At 33.3% G+C, this 23,710-nt stretch overlaps 1 protein-coding gene across 2 annotated transcripts in view; it reads left to right on the forward strand.

Annotated features, from left to right (window-relative positions):
• Positions 1-23,449, forward strand: part of LOC102603784 (MADS-box protein SOC1-like) — a 26,659-nt gene extending 3,210 nt beyond the window's left edge. For both annotated transcript variants that reach the window (XM_006340468.2, XM_015303957.1), the window contains exons 3-8: positions 7,633-7,720; positions 21,044-21,105; positions 21,197-21,296; positions 21,538-21,579; positions 21,673-21,714; positions 23,029-23,449. In XM_006340468.2, the coding sequence (XP_006340530.2) occupies positions 7,633-7,720; positions 21,044-21,105; positions 21,197-21,296; positions 21,538-21,579; positions 21,673-21,714; positions 23,029-23,163 (469 nt within the window). In that variant the 3' untranslated portion in view covers positions 23,164-23,449. The remainder of the gene's footprint in view (positions 1-7,632; positions 7,721-21,043; positions 21,106-21,196; positions 21,297-21,537; positions 21,580-21,672; positions 21,715-23,028) is intronic.
• Positions 23,450-23,710: the final 261 nt, after the last annotated feature.

Here is a 23,710-nt window from a genome sequence, read left to right on the forward strand (position 1 = left end):
CTTCACTAAAACGAGCATAACTTTTTACTCGGAGGTCGGAATTAAGAAAACTCGGTGGCGTTGGAAAGATAATTCAATTATCTATCATACCATATGTCATGGGACACACAATTCCTTTTGTGCTAAAAGTTATGACCATCTGAAGTTGACCCATCAATAATTTTCAGCTAACTGGCTGCTAACCCTCATCTACGGTCAGACCTATGGACCGTGGATCGAATGACAGTCCGTGATGGTCGACCGTAGTTTGTGTCAGAGGCTGGGTAAGGGAAGTCTCGATCCATGGACACAGACCACGGACCGTGGGTCTGTCCGTGAGTCGGGACTTAGCCGATATTTCTGAGCTTGGCTGGGGAGGGGTTGCAGTGGTGAACCACGGACCACCAGCACGGGCCGTGGTCTGACCTACGGTCCGTGGATGGCAACCGTGGGTTGCACCTGCAACTTCTCAAAATCTGCATTTTTGGTTTGTTTCGAATACGGGGTGTTACAATGATACTTGTGTATCAATTTAATTTTAGACTTCTCATTTTTGTAAGGATATGAATAAGACCAAACACCAATACATGCAACTCTTAAATATATACTTTTTAATGAACGGTATAATACATATACATGACCCTTAATTTGGCTTCAGCGGACAACGCCCTCCAACTTTGATTGTACACACGTAGATACTTAAACTTGTATAGAATTGAACAAGTAGACACACGTATCCTACCTGACATAATATACGTAGGGCGCTACATAAGACACAAAATTTCCATGTAGGGTGTCATGTAGGACGAATGTGTCTATTTGTTCAATTTTATACAAATTTAAGTGTCTACTTGTGCACATGCACCTAAAATTAAAGATCATAGTTGTCAAGTGACGTTAAATTAAGGGTCATGTTTATGTATTATACTGCCTTAATGAACTATGCATGAACAAAATTTAATTATTCAACATCCCTAATAAATTTGATTCATCTCTACAAGAGTCATCTTTCTTGGATATGCAACCTCTAATATAATGAACTTAGTATATATCCATATACTTGCTCCTTTCATGAAATACCGGGTTCTTGTGGTTTATAAAATTCTTCAAACAAACTCCTTTTCCCATGTTTCAGCTCCTATATATATACTTCGATTCACAATTTCCCAAAGTCATAATTGGTTGCTTCTAATTTTTTTATGTAAATGCGAAATTTGCAAGAACGAAAACAAAAGGAGCCCCTCAATAATCCTTGAAGATATATGAAACTTGTTGATAAATCGAATTATCTCATTGTAACTAGACATGACATTTCTTTTCCTGAGTGTTGTGTGTTAGTTTATCTATTCTACTTATGATAGTCATTGAGATGTTGTTGTCCGCATTCTATGATATATTAAGTCATTGAGCAAATGGCTACTTTTCGAGGATTGAAGCTATAAGTAGATCTTTGGATATATCGATGTTGATTGGCATAATCATTTCTGACAGATGTTCTACATCTGAATTTTGTGTTTTATTAAAAGATAATTTGTGAGATATTTTGGATCAAATAGTTGGTAGAAAATTTAAAATTTGGACATATCAATTAGATGAAACTTGTGTTTAATAATCAAGAGGCCCTTTATATTGCCTCAGATCCATTATTTTCATGACAGGAAAAACACATTAAGATCAATTGCTACTTTATTAAAGGAAATATACTCTTAGGAGATATTATTACAAAATTTATAAAATTCAATAATTAATTTGCAAATATTTTCACCAAGTCCCTCATCAATTCTATTTTTTTTAGTTATATTTATAACAAACAAGGTATAGATGACTTATATGTACCAACTTGAAGGGAAATGTTAGAATATTAATGCATATAGGGGTTGTTTGGTACAATGATTAATAATACAGGGATTAGTAATGCTGAGATTAATAATGCAGAGATTAATAGTGCAGGGATTAGTAATGCATAGTTTATTTTTACCAAGTGTTTGGTTCATTGTTTCCCACCTCATCTTGTGTTTGGATTAAAACGTTATAGAAAACTTCTTTCCAATTATACCCTTGAATTATTATGTAATTGGGTTAAGGTAAATAATTGTCGGACAATATTGTTTTTTATAGCCTTCTAACTAGCTATGAGAAGAACAATTTTGTTGTCATGTTTGCCTTTTTTTCCACTTAAATTATTTGAGGATAAATAATTGTCATCTTAGTAAATTGATCACTTACAAAATGTCAAATTTCAATTTTCAAAAAAAAAAGAAGATAAACTATCAACTTTTAAAATTGAAAAGACAGTAAACAATAGTACAATTGAATAAACCATCTACATTAACACATAAATATTGCAAGTTGTAATTTTAGTATGTATGCAATTTTATAAATTGTTCAAAATTCAAATAATTAGAAAACCACACAAATATATATATATATGTCACGACCCAGACCGTCGTGATTGGCACCCACACTAACAATCCAGTAGGAGAACCACTACTACAACCCAAACCAAGCAATCAATCTAAAAACTAAGGCATATAAGTCAAACACTAAGGAAAGAAAACAGAGTTTCCATTAACTCTAACAAAAGTTCAACAATAACTAAACAACATGCGGAAGGATTAACCTAGAACCTGAAAGTCAACAAGAAAATAGAGTTTCCATAACTCTCCCCTTTTTTTTTTTGGTTTTCATTCAATGTTCGATACCTACATTGAAGCCCAACTAAATTTAAATTTGCATCCAAAAATTTCATTTTAGGGATAAAGCGCTTCCTAACAAACCCGAGACCTGGCTATTCTATCTCTCCTTGTTGAGTCTTAACAATTGCATCTTTCTTTGAAAAATACATTTTTAGAAGTTTTATTCCTTCTTAATCCTTAGAAAAACACACATTCAATTTCCAATACCACTACTCTATTTTATTTAGGAAAAGGATATGTACCCCCCTCAACATAAGGTTTTGGACAAGAATATGAGAATTTTAGGCTGTGGGTAATTATGGCTTACAGGCTACACCTAAGAGCAGATTCAACAATATTACATGGGCTCTTTGTACTATTTTATGTAGGTTCAGTTTGCTAGATTGTCCCATATTGGTTGAAGCAATCAATTATTGTCTCTATTCTAGTCATCCACAACTTTTATATGATATCATGAAAGCCACGTATGTACACCATCTATATATATACTCAAAATATTTAGAGCCGAGAAAATGACTTTCGTAATTGAGTTAGGATCAAAATTCATTTTTTTCTCGTAACATAACATGTAAACATACCACATGTAGCACATTCCTTTTCCATCTACGGTAAAGTTGTATTGGTGATGAGGGCTGGAAGTGTGGAGGGTCCTAGGTATCCTTTCTTGCTTGCTTTAATTTGGTTGATTTAAAAGAATAGAACAACAAGGTACTTCTAGTATTCATTATTACTTGTACATGCCAGCCCATCTTTCAAAGTTCTATCACTGTCACTATTTCCTCAAATTATAATTACCTTATCCCTTTGAGTTGAATTATAGGTGAACTACTTCATATATTTTTTCTATGATACTTGCATATCAATTTAATTTTATACTTCTCATTTTCGTAAGAATATGAATAAGACCAACCACCAATACATGCAACTCTTAAATATATACTTTTTAATGAACGGTATTATACATAAACATGACCTTTAATTTGGCTTCAGCGGACAACGCCCTCCAACTTTGATTATACACAAGTAGATATTTAAACTTGTATAAAATTGAACAAGTAGACAAATGTGTCCTACATGACATAACACACGTAGGACGCTACATAGGACACAAAAATTGTCATGTAGGATGTCATGTAGGACGAATGTGTCTATTTGTTCAATTTTATACAAGTTTAAGTGTCTATTTGTGCACATGCACCTAAAATTAAAGGTCATAGTTGTCAACTAACGTTAAATTAAGGGTCATGTTTATATATTATATATACTGCCTTAATGAACTATGCATGAACAAAATTTAATTATTCAACATCCCCATTAAATTTGATTCATCTCTACAAGAGTCATCTTTAGCTTCAAAAAATATTAATCTTCAATGACTTAATGAAAATATACACAACTTGGTATTGAGATTCCATGAACTGATTTCTTGGATATGCAACCTCTAATATAATGAAAGTATATATCCATATACTTGCTCCTTTCATGAAATACCGGATTCACAATTTCCTTAAGTCACAATTGGTTGCGTCTAAATCTTTTATGTAAATGCGAAATTTGCCAGAAAGAAAACAAAAGGTGTCCCTTAATAATCCTTGAAGATATATGAAACTTGTTGGTAAATCGAATTATCTCATTGTGACTAGACATGCCATTTCTCCTCCTGAGTGTCGTGTGTTAGTTTATCTATTCTACTTGTGATAGTCATTGGGATGTTGTTGTCCGCATTCTATGATATAAGTCATTGACCAAATGACTACTTTTCGAGGATTGAAGCTATAAGTAGATCTTTGGATATACCGATGTTGATTGGCATAATCATTTCTGACAGATGTTCTACATCTGAATTTTGTGTTTTATTAAAAGGTAATTTGTGAGATATTTTGGATCAAATAGTTGGTAGAAAATTTAAAATTTGGACATATCAATTAGATGAAACTTGTGTTTAATAATCAAGAGGCCCTTTATATATATTGCCTCATTTTATATTTCAATGCCCTTCAACTTTGGTTCTGCACAAGTAGACACTCAAATGTGTATAAAGTTGAATAAGTAGACACATGAGTTCTACGTGGCATAAAACACGTATGACACCACGTAGGATGCAAATTGCCACGTATGATGCCATGTAGGATGTGTGTGTCTATTTGTATAATTTTATATACAAGTTTAAGTGTCTACTTGTACAACTTGAAATTTTTTCTGTATAAATGTAGATGATTTATAAGATTTTACTATTGTTTATTGTCTTTTCAATTTTAAAAGTAGATGATCTATCTTTTTTAATTGAAAATTGACGTTTTGTAAGTGATCACTTTATTAAGATGACAATTATTTATCCTCAAATAATTCAAGTGAGAAAATAGCTAACTTGACAATAAAATTGTTCTTCTCAAAGCTAGTTAGAAGACCATAAAAAAAAATATTGTCCTGCAATTATCTACCTTGACTCAATTACATAATAATTTAAGGGGTCGTTTGGTGTGAGGGATAATACAAATAGTCCCGGAATTAAATTATAGTACCGCTTATTTTGTTGTTTGGTTGGCAAGTTCGGGATAACTTATCCCGGGATTAATAATTAGTACCGGGATAAGTTATCCCTCTCCTTGGATGGTATAGTAATCCCGGTATAACTTATCCCGGGATAAAATAGGTAAATGACAAAAATGTCTCTTTCAACTCTTTTGTTATATCACTTTTTACATTAATGAAGGGCATTTTTGTAAATAAATAAATTGTTCTTAAAATTTATTATTTTGAATACAACAAACCAAACACTCAATAAAAAATAATCCCAACACAACTTATCCCATCATAACTTATCCAACATAACTTATCCCATCATAACTCATTTTCAAACCAAACGACCCCTAAGGGTATAATTGAAAAGAAGTTTTTTATAAAGTTTCAATCCAAACACAAGATGAGGTGGGAAGGAATGAACCAAACAGTTGATAATAAACCCTTCATTACTAATTCCTGTCGTATTAATCTTTGTACAAAACAACCCATAAGTGTATTTATTTTCTTATTTTATACCTAGTAATGGGTTTGAATAGATTTGGATGATTAAGAACTATGACAAAGTCTTAATATCATTAAGCTATCTATTTTTAAATTTCTATCACTACTCCATCAACTTTCGCAGCTAATTAATCTAATCATTGTTGTCACCCACCATTATGAACTAGCAACCACCATTTTCAATCAGAGCATACCACCGCTAATCACCACATATCATTATCACCATTTACAATAATCACTATTAACTATCATTACAATCACTTATTACTACAAAAAAAAACGCTATATATCATCAAGCTTGTCATCATTCACCACAAGTAGGAGTGGCAAACGAGCGAGTTGAGTCGATCAAAAAACAAGTTAAATAAAAATGGATAAGTTATTCGACTCGACTCAGATTTTAAATGGGTAAAAACGAGTTACCCAATGGATAATATGAGTAACCATATTTACCCATATTATAATAGAAATCTTGTTAAAAGCTTTAAAAACAAAAAAAAATTTAAGTTTTTTTTATACCTTCACTCCACCCCCTACGAGCCCCCCTAGCCCCCAATCCCAAAAAAAAAAAAAAAATTACCACCCCACCCCCTACCAGCCCCCCCTCCACACCCCATCCAAAAAACAAATTAACAAAATTTTAAATTTTTTCATTAAAATTTCTTTAATTGCCCCCCACCCCCCTATCCCAAAAAAATGTAAAAAAAAGTTTCATTTAAAAAAAAAAAAAAGACTTTCTTACTACCCCACCCTTTATCACTTTTTTTTTTATTCGTGTGAATGCATATCTTTTACCTATTTTATCCATTTAACTATCCACTTTTAAATGGATAATATGGGCATTATTCAATTTTACCCATTTTTAAATGAGTTGAATACTCAACCCATTTAAAATGGATAAATATGAACGAATACCCATATTAATTACCCATTTTGTCACCCCTAACCACAAGTAATATCTATTTTTAATGAAAACAAGGCTCAAAAGTCTCAAGTTTTATTCATAAAAACACGGATAAGTATTTATTATACCACTATTAGGTATCTCTAATATCTATTAGAATTACCAGGTGCCGCCACCAATAACCGCCATTAATCATTACTATAGACTACCATCACCACTAAGCTCTATCCACAGACCATGATATATCACCGATAAAACAAACCATGATATATCACTATTTAATTTTATTTTTTTGTTGAAATAATATTAAATTTGTATCAAATTTTATTTGGATCTTGTATTTTTAAACTTTTAAATAAAAATAAATTTTGGGAGTTTTTCAAAATATACGGACAACATAAAATTAAGTCACATGACCCAATATATAATATTAGGGATAAGACACAAGTACCTCTTAGACTATGATCGAAATCACAGAGACACATCTTAACTAAACTAAGGTTCTATTATCCCTTGAACTCATTTTTTTTTGTAATTTTGTACACCTTTTGGCTTACGTGGCACACTCCATGACTCCACGTAAGCCAAAAAGGTCTACAAAATTACAAAACAAATTGGTTCAGTGGGGTAATAGGACCTTATAAGTTTAGTTAAGGTGTGTCTCAGCGATTTCAGTCATAGTCTAGGGGTACTTATACCTTATCCCTATAATATTATAGACATTATACAATATCATACTTGAGAAAGTATTATACATAATATTGTAATCTTGTATAAAAGTGTACAATAATATATAAAAAGTGTTTAAACACAAATATGAGCTAAATTCTCAAAAGAGGAACTACATGGCATACATTATTTCTCCCCATAAACATGGAATGTATAGAAAAATAAATAATTTTAATTATCTAATATATATAACATCCATTAATTACACCTGCTACCTAGTTCAATACATCTTTCATGTTTGGGACGTGTTTTACCTTACAGAAGTCTTAATAATTACTTTATCTTCTTGGAATAATTCAGCATGCAAAAGACAATTGACAGATATTGTCAATATACAAAAGAAACGTTGATCAACATTAACACTTTTGAAGTGGAACAACACATGGAGGTCAGATCTCTTAATTAATTATAATTATCATTACATATTGATACAAAAATATTGAAATTGACATGGTTTATTTCATTCCTTCTTTAACTAGAGAATTTCCTTTCCTGAAAGTATGTCACAAAATTGGATTCCTCACACTTGATGGTTGTGTAGTTTGTATATATCTACTTCCAAATTAAGGTTGTAGATCTTGATGGAAAACTAGTAAAGTAGTTGGTGAACATTTGTACATGTTAAAGAATGACAAAAGTCCCACATTGGTGGTTAGTGAGATAGATGGACTCCTTATAAGGCTTGAACAATCCTCCTCCCTTTGAGCTAGCTTTTGGGGTATGAGTTAGGTTCAAGACCTAATTTCACGTGGTATCAGAGCAGGACCCATCTCATCCGATGTTGGGGGCCAAAAAAAAATCAAAAATTGCCCAAAAAATGTCCACACACCAGATACTAAGCACTGGGCGTGAGGTGGGTCAAAAAACTATCCAAAATTGCCAACGCACCAGATGCTAAGCAATGGGCATGAGGTGGGGTATTAAAGCAAAAAGTCCACATTGGTGGTTAATGAGATGGGTAGATTCCTTATAAGGTTTGAACAATTCTCCTCCCTTTGAGCTAGCTTTTGGAGTGTGAGTTAGGCATAAGACCTAATTTAACAGTACATGATTAGTTAGTAGTTAGTTATTTAGTCAACCAATTAGAGAATGACACATGGATAGTAAATTGTAGACATGGTCAGTTAGAGAAGATCTTTTGTACTCATTTTTCAATCTGAAGAATTCAATACATACAATATTTCTTCTCAAGCTTGAATAAGCTAAGTTCAGCATGGTAACCTAGTAGCTAGCTCAATACTCTTTTATAAAGTTTTTGCATGTTTCAAGACCTTTTCAGTGGCAAAATAAAGGGTATTAATAAAAATATAAGGGTGACCTGTACATCCTCAATCCTTCAACACATGTGCTATTTCTTCTTCCAAGTGCATGTCTAGTAAAGTTTTCACACCACAATCACATTAATGACATTAAAGACAAGGACATACTCACATATCTGTGTTGCTTAAGATTTCTGTAAAAACTAATCTATTGTCTAATACTTTTCATCTTAATTGTCATATTTTTCCATTAGCAATGAGACTAGCTACCATTTTTTGTTAGTACTTTCAAATATACTACTATGTTTGATCTTGTCTTTGTATATGTTTCGGCTTTTAAATGGTCATCACTTATAATGGATTCAGATACTTTCCACTCTTTTTGATGAATCTTTTAGTATGACTTAGACTTTGTTGTTGGGACTTAAGAGTGATGTATATGTTGTATTAAAAGATTTTCTTCTCCTTATTGAAAATCAATTCTCCATCACTATTAAAACCTTGAAATCAGACAATGAATATGAATTCTTAATAACCGTCGTTCTTGTTTAGATATCATTCACCAAAGCACATGTGTGACACACTCCACAAGAAAATGAAATTGTAGAAAGAAAACACAAATACTTTTTGAAAATAGCAAGAACTCTTAGATCTCAAGTCAATTAACAGGGGCGGCTGGTAAGGTATAAAATAAAGTCCTTAGCCTTAGGCCCTCAATAAATTGGGGCCCCCATTTTTAGTTAATTAGGTAGGATTAAACTAAAAAAAAAAATTAGAACTAAGACAACAAATGCAAACGGCATTAATAAAGTGATAAATATGACAATTACTTTTTCCCTTTCCAATAAAAAGTTGTCTACTTTTTTTTTAATGTACAAGTTATATTTATTTTTTACCTTATTCTTTTTCTAATTTTATTTTATTCTATCTCCTCTCTTCTTCTCTTCTATTTCTTTTCTCTTTCTCTTTTCTAATCTTATATCTCTCTCTTATTCAAAGCTTAAGAATTTACTTATTCTATTGATAGTTTATATTTTAAATTTGGAGAAAAATATATATTGCAATAGCCCAATTCATTTTCGGAAATCAAGTCTTCATAGTTCTTGAATCCGGTAATATCATTTTAATTTCTAATATTATTTTTGTTTTGTGTCTTATGTTTATTATATTTTTTATTTGCTTTTGTTATAGTGTTTAAAATATTTGTTAGATTTTAATATGTCAACTAGAAAATATGAATTCGGTCATTCAAAACTTAAAAGAAAAAGAAAAGTCGATTGATAAAATCTCAAAAAGGTGCTCTTGATAAATTTTAGAAGTGGTTTGGCTATACTATCGAATGAAAAATAATTATTAGAAGAGATTGACTACACAAAAATTATTAACTTTGCATCTCAAAAAGCTAGAAAAATAGATGTAAAATAAAAACATTTTTAATTTTTTAATTTTTTTTTTTAATGCCTCTAGTTTGATTTTGGCCTTATGCCACCAATGGGTTTGAGCCGCCCCTGAGTCAGTATCCCTTTTAAATTCTGATGTGATTACATCCTTACAATCACATATATCATAAATAGGCTACCTAGCACTGTTCTACATGGATATTCTAAATTTCTTCTTATTTCTATAACATATCCTACTCCTCCATCCTCAATTTTTTCCTTCTATGATCTCCCTTCCTTTGCTTCTCCATCGTTTCTTCCTCCTACAAATTATCTTATAACTCTTTAACCTCCCAACACCTGTTAAACTTCCTCTACTTTCATCGTTTTCTTCTCCTCCTAGAAAGTCTGTTAGACTCTCTAAACTATTCATCTAGTTCATCAATAAAGTCTATCCTTCTTTATCCCTACCTTTTTTGTATGTCCTTCTATTTCTACTTGTTCTTTTTATCATTTCAAAAAGGTGAAAAAGGTGGATGAATCTTGTTCAATCGGTAAATTCATATCAGAAGTAAGTTGCTCTATTGTAGCTACTTTTGTACCTACACCAGTTTGAACAATTGAAATATTGATATTGAGAGATTGGAGATTGGTTGAAACACTTAAAGATGCATATTTGGGGATTCACAGATAAAGATCAGACAATAATCTCACTTTTCTCTTTGAAACGATTCATGTTTTTAATATCATCTTTCTTCTGCTCACCTCTCTTCACATTTCCAAGCTTTTCTTCATCTTCTTTCTTTCAAGATCCTTTTTCTTACTCACAACTACGCCTGAAAGGTGGTTGCCTTGCCTCCTAGCAAAGTCCCGATTGGCTTTAAATGTGTGAAATACCATGTTGATGGTACTTTTGAGAGGTTTAAGACTAGGTTGGAGTCTAAAGGATGCACAGAATAGAAGGAAATCGGTTTTCATTACATTTTTTTTATCTTATGACCAAGATTGTTGTTCTTAAGCATTGGCTTATTTTCAAATGGAAGTCAATAATGCTGTTTTTTTAATAATGATTCTTTGAAGAGAATTACATGTTCTTGCCATGAGGTTTTGGTAGTCATGGAAAATCTAAAGTTAGTTGGCTACTTAAACCCCTATATGGCTTGAAATATGCATCTAGGCAATAGAACTTAATATTGACACAAGTGTTGATGAGCTCTGGCTTCACACAAAGCAAGCATGATTATTCCCTCTTTACAAAGTCCACTAAAATTAACCAATAATGTGTATAATATGAGCTTTCCTACTGATCATGTTGATGAGCTTCTGCAAGACAGAGAAGTCTACTAAAAATTATTAGGCAAATTTTTTGTATTTCACAATTACAAGACGTGATACATTCTATATGTAGTTCAATCCTTAAGTCAATTCATGCATACACCAAAGAAATCTCATTACAAAGTAGCCTTACATGTGGTGAGGTATGTCAAAAGTCAACCAGTGCTTAATCTATTGATGTCTAGAAAGGAAATGAGAAGATTGAGACCTTTTGTGATTTTGATTCGGCTTCATGTCCAATGTCCAAAAAAATATATATCTGATTTTTACATTAAACTAGGCACCTCACTCATTTCTTTGAGGTCTAAGAAACAAAGCATCATTTCAAGGAGTTTTGTTGAAGCAGAATACAAATGCATGACTCAGACAGTTGTAGAACTAACATGGTTGAAGGGGTTACAGCAAGAGTTACATGTAGATGTACAGTTGCCAATGGAGCTGTATGGTGACAACAAGACAATCTTGTAGATAGCAGTCAATTTCATGTACTATGAAAAAACACATAGAGATTGATTATTATTTATTAAGAAAAACTACATTAAGGACTTATCAAGACTGACTACATTGTAAGTAAAGAACATATGGAAAATCAGAGACTAAGAATGAGAAATTTTCTCTTGCTTTCTATTCATTCAGCTGTGATGTTTATATACAAAATACCTAAAGAGAAGAAAACAAAAGTATTCCTATACGTAAATGGAATCTGATTGACTATCACTACAATCCAATTTTGGACAGCTATGTATGTACTATTTTGTACATAATTTGAATAAATCTGTCAAGGGAAATTTGGATTATTTGTTGTCTCATTTCTGCTTCCACTTGGCCCTTTCCTGTTTGTCCAAATAAGCCTCCAAATCAGCTCTTCTAAATGAGCTTGGATGGTCAGGATTAAAACTTATATTGCTTGATCCAAAGGTTGTGAAATTTTCATTTCTTGGGCCACTTGAAGTGTAGACTATCTGAGATTCAAACAACTGATTGTGTTTGTCTCTGATTTTCATTTTATTGTGAAGCTCCATTGCAGTAAGAGCTTGATCAATTATCTCTTCTTCCATGGTTGTTTGTTGTTCTGTATCAACTTTGTTAATTTCAATTCCAACACCCTCTTTCAAGTTGGAGGGGAGTGAAGCAAGACCCAACTTGCTGAGAATTGAATGATGAGATGGTCCCGATAAAGGTTTAGAGAATAAGTCTGCAAGCTGAGAGGTAGAGGGGACGAATTGAAGAGAAATCAAATCGAAAAGGAATTATTGCCGAACAAAATGGAAATCAATTTCTACATGTTTGGTTCGTTCATGAAAAACTAGATTGCGGCTAGGCTATCAAAATGAAGTGGAATCGGAACTGAAGGAGTAGCTCTAAGATCTGTGAGTAATCAAGTGAGCCAAGTGATCTCTGAAATAACTCTTCTCATAGATCTATACTCTGCCTCAGCAAAGGATAAAGAAACAGATGCTTGCTTTTTTTTTTATCTCCATGAGATTGGGGATCCTCGCAAGCTGATAAAGAACCCGCTGATTGATCTACGAGTGTTGGGGCAAGAACCCTAATCTGCATCGCAAAAAGCAAGTAATTTGAATGAAGGATCAACAGATAAGAAAAGGCATTGGCTTGGATTTGACCTGAGATATAGGAGTTCTCTTAATACAAATATAAAATAAGGTCCTCTTGGTTGTTACATATACTGACTGAGATGATGAACTGCGAAAGAGAGATCTGGCCTAATGTGGGTGAGATAATTCAATTTTCCAAGGAGTCTCCGATAGGAAGTTGGATCAGTCAACAAATCACCAGCGAAAAAAATCCAACTTCAAAGATGAATCGAGTGGAGAAGAGACGAGGGGTAAATGATCACAATTGAACTCATTTAAAAGCTCCAGAGTAAACTTTCTTTGACTTACTATTATTCCTGTTGGCTCCCGGAGGATTTCAAGTCCTAGAAAGTAGTGTAAATCTCCCAAATCTTTGAGCTTAAATTCTAAAGGCAAGAACTCTCTTAGCTGCACTAGTTCTGCTTCATTATTTTCTGTTAGAATAATATCATCTACATAGACAACTAGAATGGAGATATTAGTTTCTGGTTTCTTGAAGAAAAGTGAGTAGTCATTGAGTGATGAGCAAAAACCTTTGGAATTTAAAGCTTTTGCCAATTTTGAGTACCATTGCCTTGAATCCATATAGAGACTTCTTCAGTTTGCAAACATGTTGAGAACTAAGTGATTGCATTCCTATTGGAAACTTCATGAAAACCTCCTCATCAATTTCTCCATGGAAAAATACATTATTGACATCTAGTTGTTAAATATTCCATTCTTGCTTCACTGCTATAGTCAATAAGCACCTAATAGTTGTCATTTTTACAACCAGTGAATAAGTCTCACTAAAATCAATACCTTCCTTCTGAATATCTCCTCTAATCACCAATCTTGCTTTTAGCCTCTCTATACTTCCATCAGAATTATGCTTGATTTTGTAAACCCATTTACATGGTAATGCTTTCCTTCCTTTTGGTAATTCCATGACTTTCCAAGTTTGATTCTCAAGGAGTACTCTAATTTCATCTTACAGAGCCAATTTCCATTCCGAATGTAACGCTGCCTGGGCATAAGAAGTTGGTTATGTGATGTTTGAAATAGAGTTCAAGAGTTGTTGATTTGTTGTGGATAGGCTAGCAAAAGAATAGTTTTTAGGGATAATAGGCCGACTGAAACAAGTATTGGTTAGATCTGTCAAAAGAACTGTATTGCAGACATACTCTTCTAAGTAGGCTGGTTTCTTGTGTATTCTTTCTAACTTTCTCTGCGTGCCTGTGGAAGGTGAAATATCTTGTGTCTCATGCAAGGTCACAGAGTAAAGTCCTTCTGAGTTCCCTGTATCAACATGTTGTTATTCAATTTTTGTGTCCAAATGTGATGTATTAGGCACCTCATTCATACTTTCAGGTTCATGATTTTGAGGTAAAAAAGGATCTGGTTCAATATTTGGTAGAAAGTCAGTTTGTGAGATAGAATGATCAGTGGTAAATATATGAGTTGAGAATGAGGTTTGTGAACTTGAGATGGTGGAAAAAGGGTAAATATTTTCATGAAACTTGACATTTCTGGAAACTATTATCTTTCTAATATCCAAAACAAGCAATCTACATCCCTTTTTTCCATGAGGATAACGTGTGAAGACACACAGAATGACTCTAGGCTCAAACTTTCCCCTATTGTGCGCCACAATACTAGCATAGCATAGACAACCAAAGTTCCTAAGATAGGAGTAATTAGTAGGACTTCCAAATAGAACCTCATAGGGAGTTTTGTTTTTAAGGACTTTAGAGAGATATCGATTTATAAGGTATGTAGCAGTCATGACACAATCTCCCCAATATGAAATAGGCAATTTAGATTGATGAAGTAGTGCCCTCGATACCTCGAGAAAATGCTTGTGTTTTCTCTCCACAACACCATTTTGTTGTAGAGTATGAACACAATGGTTTGATGAACAATACCTTGTGATGCAAAAAATTTAGCTGACAGGTTGCTTCCACCCAATTCCAATGCATTGTCGGACTTGATTTGACGTTGATTGTCTTTCAACCATCACCAAAAAATACTTTAAGACAATGAAAGCATTACTTTTTGCTTTTAGAAGATGAGTCCAAGTTGCTTTACTATAGTTAAAAAATATTTGCATCCATCATGAGAGAAAGTTTTGTATGGCCTCCAAGTGACAATATGGATTAATTCAAAGATCTTCTTAGAATTGATATTACTAGATTGAAAAGGTAACTTGGATTATCTAGCTAAAGGACATATATTGCAATTAGAATTAAAATAAAGAGGAGAAACAAGATCTGAACAAATATTCTTCATTGATTGAAATGGCATATGCCCCAATCTAAGGTGTCACAGCCTTACATCAGAAGCATTCTTTACAGGAATTGAAAAATTGCTTGAAACAGAAAGACATCTAGATTTTTCTTGATTGCACAAATTAACTGATGTGCTGACGAAACTCTTAAGGTACTGGAAACTTGACTCTAGGAGATATAGTCCTGCTCTTGCTTTACCAAATGCTAGAGGCCTCTTCATTGAAGGGCCCTACAAAAAATAACCAAAAGAGGAAAAAATGAGTAAGCAACTTAACTGTTTACACGGCTTGTAGACTGAAATGAGGTTATATTTGAAATATGGAACAAATAAGACATTTTTCAAAATGAGTTTAGTATGTAAAGGAACATTTCCAACTTGAGGAATCTTGACCCTATGAGAATTAGGAAGATCGACAAATACAGGAATCTTAAGAGTATTAAGTTCTAAGAAGATCTTTGAATCAAAACACATTTGTTGAGTAGCACCTGAATCCAATATCCAGGTTCTTTGATTGAAATTAATGAACCTTCTGATTGATTCACCCTCACATTCTGAAGCATATGAATCAGTTGTGAATATTGATCCTGGGTGAAATGTCGTCCATGTCGTTCTCCATTAAAATGTGCTCTACTTTGTCCTTGTGTTCCTTCTATGTAAGCAGCATTGCTCTTCACACTTTCCTGGAACCTCTTTGTCTTAGTAAACTTGAAATCACTTGGAAAATCTATTATCTTATAACATTTATCCACATATTGCCCAGGTTTCTTACAGCGAGAACATATAATAGTGGTTTTCTTTCCCTTAGACTCATAATATCCAGATCTTTGACCAAGAGTGTTCTGATTTGTGGCCAAGAAAGAAACAGAGTTTCCTGGATAATGTGTGCTCATATACACCTCCCTTTGCTTTTCATCTTGCATTAGGAGTGAGTAAGCATGATTCACGGAGGGTAAAGGTGAGAGCATCAATATGTTACTCTTTCCAGCAGCATAAACATCATTCAAACCCATAAGAAATTGGATCAATCTCTCATTTTGAATAGACTTAGCCATTTTTCCTTTTCCACCACATTAGCAGTCACATAAGCAATAGACAGACAAAGCATCAAGATCGTCCCAGAGACTTTTGATCTTTGTGAAATAGACAACAATATCATTTGAACCCTGCACCAAGTCACTCAACTCCTTTTGCAGGTGATCCATTGGACTAGCCAAATCTGTCCTCAAGTTCTTTCCATAGATCCTTGACTGTCTTGGAGTAGATAACACTGTCAGCTATTTCTTTTGAAAGAGAGTTAAGTAGCCATGACAAAACCATAGCATTACATTTGTTCCATAGCTTGAAATCTGGTGATATCAAAGTTGGTTCTTTGTGAGTACCATCAATGAACCCAACCTTATTCTTAGCTGAAAGAGCTATCAAGATTGATCTCCTCCATCCACCATAACCTTTCCCATTAAAGGGTGAGTTAACAAGATTCATTTATAGATAACTTGAAGCATGAAGATAGAAAGGATGTGTGTGATCAATTCTAGGGTTGGTGGTATTTCTAGTGCCTGTAGTGCTACCGAAGTGGGATCTGTTGTTGTCACCATTGTTGAACTGAGAAATTGAGAGTAGGGATAAAGAAAAGGGAAGATGAGGCAACAAAGAGATCAGATTCTCAATGTTGCTATGATACCATGTGGAAAATCAGAGACTAAGAATGGAAATTTTTTTCTTTCTTTCTAATCATTTAGCCGTGATGTATATATACAAAATACCTAAAGAGAAGAAAACAAAAGTATTCCTATACGTAAATGGAATCTGATTGGCTATCACTACAATCCAATTTTGGACAGCTATGTATGTACTATTTTGTACATAATTTGAATAAATATGTCAAGGGAAATTTGGATTATTTGTTGCCTCATTTTTGCTTCCACTTGTACCTTTCCTGTTTATCCAAATCAGCTCTTCTAAATGAGCTTGGATGGTCAGAATTAAAACTTATATTGCTTGATCCAAAGGTTGTGAAACTTCCATATCTTGGGCCACTTGAAATGTAGACTATCTGTGAATCGAGCAACTGATTATGTTTGTATCTGATTTTCATTTGATTGTGAAGCTCCATTGCAGCAAGAGCTTGATCAGTTATCTCTTCTTCCATGGTTGTTTGTTAATATGTATCAACTTTGTCAATTTCAATTCCAAAAGAACAACCAGCTGATATCTTTATCAAGACCTTAGGACATCAATAACATGCATACTTATTAGTCATGTTGGGAATGAAGAACATTTTCCATTCTCAACTTGAGGGAGAGTGTAGATATGTGAAGTTGGTAAAGTAGTAAGTGGACACCAGTACTTGCTATATTAGTAGTTAGTTATTTAATTAGCCAATAAGAAAATGACATGTGGAATTGTATGGTGACCTAAGTACTGATTATATTAGTATGGTTAGCCTAATATAACCAACTACCCGGCCAATCTCCATTACTATTCCCTTTGTTCGCTTTTACTTGTCCACTATATTTAGAATGTATTTTTATTTTTACTTATAAAGAAGAGAATGGAAGAATTTTGTGTATTTCATCATTAAACAATACATGTATATATATACAAGTATGTAAAGAGTAAAGAATGGAAGGAAAATCGTAAACCCCAAACAATCGTAGACTAGAGGACTTTTGAATATTCACAAACGGAAAGAGCAGAATTTCAGGATTTGAAAGAAGAAAAGTTCTGAGCTAACGTATGATGATTTAGTACAATTGTAATATTCTTATCCTTTTGCTTAGTATTTCTTCCTGAAGAATAGTTTAACTCTCCTTGAAGCTGGTACAACTTGTAAATCTTGTAGGCTCATAGTGATCTATAGGATTATGTTGATATTTGGGAATGCCCATTGCCTAATATCCCAATTTTTTTTGGAGAAGATAGGCATCACATTTCTCTCGGGTGTTCTTGTTAAGAGTTGTATATTATTTATGTTTCAGATACTAATTATATAAACCAATGGTTGTTTTTATAAACAGAAAAACAATTAAATAGAAATGTAGTTAAAAGTACAAAATTATTCCAAGTCCACAAGTTGTTTATGTGTCCTTAAAGAAATGGTAACCTACATCAAAAATGATTTTTAGCGATAATTAATTAATGACAATAGCTTAATTACCGCTAAATATGTATTTTTAGTGGCAATTAGCACTCTTTGTATGTCCCTAAATCCTTTAGCAACACTGAATCTAATGACACTTAACTAATGCCGCCGATAAAGAATTTAGCACTCTTTATTAATGTGTCTATTTATTGCCGCTAAAGTTATTTTTGTTGTAGTGACCCCTTCACTGTTGTTGAGATTTGGGTTATATCTTTCCAGGATAAAACAAAAAAACATTTATAGAATAGCGGCAACATAAATTATAGGACTCCGATGAACGCAACAAATAAAGCAAATCACACAATATAACATTATTTTATTTTTAAACTGATATATAAATGATGGTAACAAGAAGAGTATTTGTTGTATATTAGTCCCTAAAATTTGAGGCAAAACCACTAAATTAAAGTTACAGAGAATGAAAAGGTGAGACAAAGAGATGCAATCTAAAAGGTGTGTTTTTGGTGGAATCTAAAGATACATTTTTCATTGACATCTTAAAACCTCCAACAAGTCTCACATGAGTAACTTTCTTTCTTATATGAACTTGGACAATCTCCAACTTATTAGTTAATTTTGGGGTTGAGTTAGTATTAAGAACTATTTCTTTAAGTATCAGGGTCAGGCCTATTCAAATTTATTGTTTATGATGTTTAATCCCCGTCTTATATTATCCATGCTCCAAATGTCCACATCATCTAAATGTGTGGGTGGTGGGGGTGGGGTAAGGGGTGGTGGTGATTGTGGTGTTGGAAATCTACATCATTTGTCGTATGAGAACATGTATTCCTTATATTATCTTGGGAAATACTCCCCTCATGAGCTAGATTTGTGGTTGAGTTAAACTCAAATGTTATATATTTTACATGGTATCATAGCTAAGTCCATTTCGATTTGGGCTCCCAATTGTCCACGCTCCGATTGGGTCTGGACATGAAAAGGGTGTTAGAGTGGCTTAAAGTCTCACATTGATTAGACTGATAGTTTACTTATATGGACTATGACAACGCTTCCTTCATGGGTTTGCTTTTGAGATTGAGTTAGACCTTCATTTCTTTACATGATAGTAAAGTCAGACCCGTCTCAATTGTTGATTCACCGATGTTGGCCCCTCATATTGTATTTTTCCTGCTCCACTTAACAAGACATGAGTGTGCAAGGGAGTTTTAAGAGTCCCACATCAGATATAGAATGAGTAATTAGTCTTCTTATATGAATTTGAACAATGTTCACCCTATAAGCTAGTTTTTTAGGATTAAGTTAAGCCCAAGGTTCATTTCTTTACTAATTGATTTGAGATGGTATCACAGCTGAATTGATTTATATGGACCAAAGGTCCAGAGCAATTATAGCTAGGAGGTGGAAAATTCTTTAGTCCATGAATGTGCACACACCAAACCGAATAGTGAAAATCCAATCGTTCGGATTTGGGTGTGAGAGGGGGTGATGAATGGAATTAATCTCATATCGGTGAATGACAAGAACTTTAAGATCCTTATAAGATTTGAACAATACTCACCTACGAAGTTGTTTGGACTCGGGTATGGGTGTTTGATACGGGTGTGGATCTAGATGTTGGATCCTTCATGATCTAATTTTTAAGATTCGGAGATATGGATCCATGCAGGGATACGAAAGCGGGGATTCGCTTAAAAATAATTAAAATATCTATAAATAGAGTTAGAAAACCTAAATTATGAGATATTATGGGAGAATTTAAGGAGAATCCTAGAAGGAGATTTGGAAAAGGAGTGACAGAAATTTCTATATAAAAGGTATTTAACTTTCTTCAATTTCACATTAGCTTTTGTATTGATTACAGACAATCATTAAAACTGTCCACACTTACCCCCATCGATTATGGTCAAAGTACCAAGAATCATAGAAAAAAGGTACAAATACCTCCTTAGACTATTATCGAAATCCCAGAGACACACATTAACTAAACTAAGATCCTATTACCCCCTGAACCCATTTTAAAAATAATTTTGTACACCCTTTCGGCTTACGTGACATCCAAATATCTCCCAAGTGCTTAAACTGTGTGGAGTCACGGAATGTACCACATAAGCCAAAAGGTGTACAAAATTATATAAAAAATGAGTTCGGGGGTAATAGGACCTTAGTTTAGTTAAGGTGTGTCTCTGGAATTTCGGTCATAATCTAGGGGATACTTATGTCATATCCCATCAGTTGACCAAATTGGACACGAATTCCACACTCATGTTGTGTCAATACGGGTGCGGCATCAAAAGTGAAGAGTTCGAGCAACTTAGCTCACCTATGAGTTAGTTTTTTAGGTTGAGTTAGATGCAAGATTCATTTCTTTACAGAGTAGTAGAATCAGGTTCATCCTAATTCATTGTTTCTAATGTTGGGTTCCTATCTTATATTGTGGAGTTCCCCACCATTTGTGGGATGAGAACATGAACTCCTTATATGATCTTGGACTATTCTCCTCTTATGAGCCCGTTTTTACAATTGAGTTACACCGAAATATCTTATCTTTACTGTTCTTGGCAAATAATGATGATTCAACTGGAATTGCCTTGTGCAAGATATTAATCCATATTGGTGATCTGGGCTTTTGTGTAAATATACTGATATACAGTTCGTAGAAGTCATTTGTTAACATCTGGAATAATGTCATGAAATTTATGGTTTAAATTCCTCATTGTTGCACCTCATCATCTGTTGTTGGTTTTGTTCCATACTTTATTTCATGATTTGCAGCAATTGAAGGAAGAAACAGCAAACATTGCAAAGAAGATAGAGATCCTTGAAATTTCCAAACGGTATTGTAGTCAGTCTTAGCAGTTAGGTTTTCCAGTTTGAATGTAGTCTCTTTTTAAACAATTTCTTGGCGTATTGAATTTCAATGCTTAGGAAGCTTTTGGGGCAAGGCATTGGATCATGTTCAATGAATGAACTTCAAGAGATCGACAACCAGCTAGAGAGAAGCTTGAAGATCATCAGGGCGAGAAAGGTATTACTCTCATTGTCATATAGTTTGACTTGACATGCAGTTTAAAAGAAAAAAAGAATTTTGAAATTTGTGTTTAAAAGTGTTACTAGATATAGATATGTGCTATTCTTAACTGAGCTTGACTTAAAAGAATGGTGAATCATATAAATTGAAACATATGAATTAATATGCAATTCAGCTTAACATGTTTACATGATTTGACTTCATTGGTTAACCAATTCTTATGTTGGTCATTTTGTAGTCTCAATTATTCAAGGACGAAATACAACGGCTAAAAGAAAGGGTATGATGATACAACTTCAATGCAATTTTACTAGTACTTGCTAATTTAATTTCACTGAATTAGCAAACACCCATTTGTGTTCCTCTTGTGCAGGAGAGACTATTGCGTGAAGAAAATGCAAGGTTATCTGAAAAGGTGAACTCTCCCATAAATCTTCCTTTTCGATTTGAATTAATAATTAGACTATCTATTTTAATTTGTCTTACTTTTTTTCTATAGTTTGTTTCAAAAGGAATGTCTTTTTCATTTTTTTGACAACTTTTTAGTTTCAACTTTGACATGTTTAAGACTACAAGATTAAAGAGCATTTTAGTACATCCAACGTATGTTTAGTTTAACACCGTAGATTCAAAAGTTTTCTTTACTTTATTAAATTTCGTGTCAAGTCATATTCTAACAAACAAATTGAAGTAATAACATATCACCTTGTCAAGTGGAAGCTTATGTTTATAGGACGACTCATGTAGTTACCCGTTCAATATTTCCTCTTTCCCCTAACTAGTATCCACATTTTGAAAATGTTGCTGGTACTTCTTCAAATGTCGATGCATGGGTCTGTTGGATCCTTGAAAAGTGCCTTTTTTAAAGGATTTGATCGATATAATAATATTTTTAAAGAGTTCGAGCAACATATCATTTCAACACGCAAAATCACTAGTTTGCAAATTCAAGCGTTAAGAGTAAACTGTGCAACCATGGCTGACAATTATGCTAAAGAAATTTAGATCCAATAAATCAAAAATTATTGTATACACTATCCGTGCATGTAAAGACTTTTTACGCTACAAGTAAATTTTAAACCAGTTATAGAAGATAAATTACTATTCCCTCTATTTAAAAAAGAATGACCTCCTTTCCTTTTTAGTATGTTTAAAAAAAAATGACCTCTTTCCTTTTTTGGTAACATTTTAATTTCAGCTTTCCACGTGATATTTTTGAGGCCACAAGATTAAAGAACAATTTAATACATTTGACATAACTTTACTTTAGAACCATAAGATTTAAAAGTCTTTTTTATTTTCTTAAACTCCGTGCCCAGTCAAACTAGGACATTCTTTTTAAAACAGAGGGAGTACAATTTATCCTTGGTCTTGTCAATATATTTACAAGAAAGCCTTCCATGTAGTGATGAAAATTGTGATACATAATCAATCTGTTATCATAATCTTGATGGTTAACATCGAGATTTACTTTATCAACGACTTATTATATGAGAATCTTAGTAACTCAGTTGGTTAACTACCTGAACTTTCATTTTGTTGGACTTATTATATGAGAATCTTAGTAACTCAGTTGGTTAATTACCTGAACTTTCATCTTGTTGGGGATGGGTTGATTCTCCACATTGAAGACGAGTTATTATGTAAATATTTCTTTCACCATCAAACATAAACTCTTCAGTTACATGTGTTTTTGTTGACAATTCTTATAAAATCATGATGTTGCTAGTGTGGAGGAGTAAGACCAGCAGCATTAGAACTACCGGTTGACCTAACACGACCAGCCCAACTGACAGAAAAGGATAAGTGTAGCAGGATGGAGACTGATTTGAATATTGGCCTTCCAGACATTGGTTGGTCGTAGAAATATTTGTGGAGACTCTTCCAAGTTAGTTATACAATTGAGCATGCATTAATATAGAGTATAAGGGCATGCAAAGTCAACAAATAAGATACGAGTGCAACATCTCATCATCTTCTAGGTACGTGAATAAATGCATCTATATTATTTCTATCAACAAAGGTTGTAAAGAAGCCTAATTTATTGCATAATAGAGTAAATTATGTTTTCTTCAATTCATCAAGGATTGTTGGCCTTTTGTAAAGGAATGAAGAACTTATAAAGTAGAGGTAATGGAACTTTTTCAATACTGGGCAGATGTTTTTGCGCCTTGAATAGCACTGTGATAACATTGGTACCTAAAATTGATCATGCAGACACACCAATATAGCTTTGACTTGAAAAAATTTACCATGGGAGAGGCTCCATCCATTTTTTGACATGTGGACTGTGGGCCAATATGTGTATTTTGCAAATGAAATAAAATAAAAATAAAAATAAACTTTTATATAGTACAATAAAAATGGAGGGAAAGAGAGTACTATTTTCCTTCCTTAATTAAGATCTTTGC

The sequence above is a fragment of the Solanum tuberosum genome, unplaced genomic scaffold, assembly GCF_000226075.1.
Source record: "Solanum tuberosum cultivar DM 1-3 516 R44 unplaced genomic scaffold, SolTub_3.0 scf00019, whole genome shotgun sequence".
Classification (NCBI taxonomy): domain Eukaryota; kingdom Viridiplantae; phylum Streptophyta; class Magnoliopsida; order Solanales; family Solanaceae; genus Solanum; species Solanum tuberosum.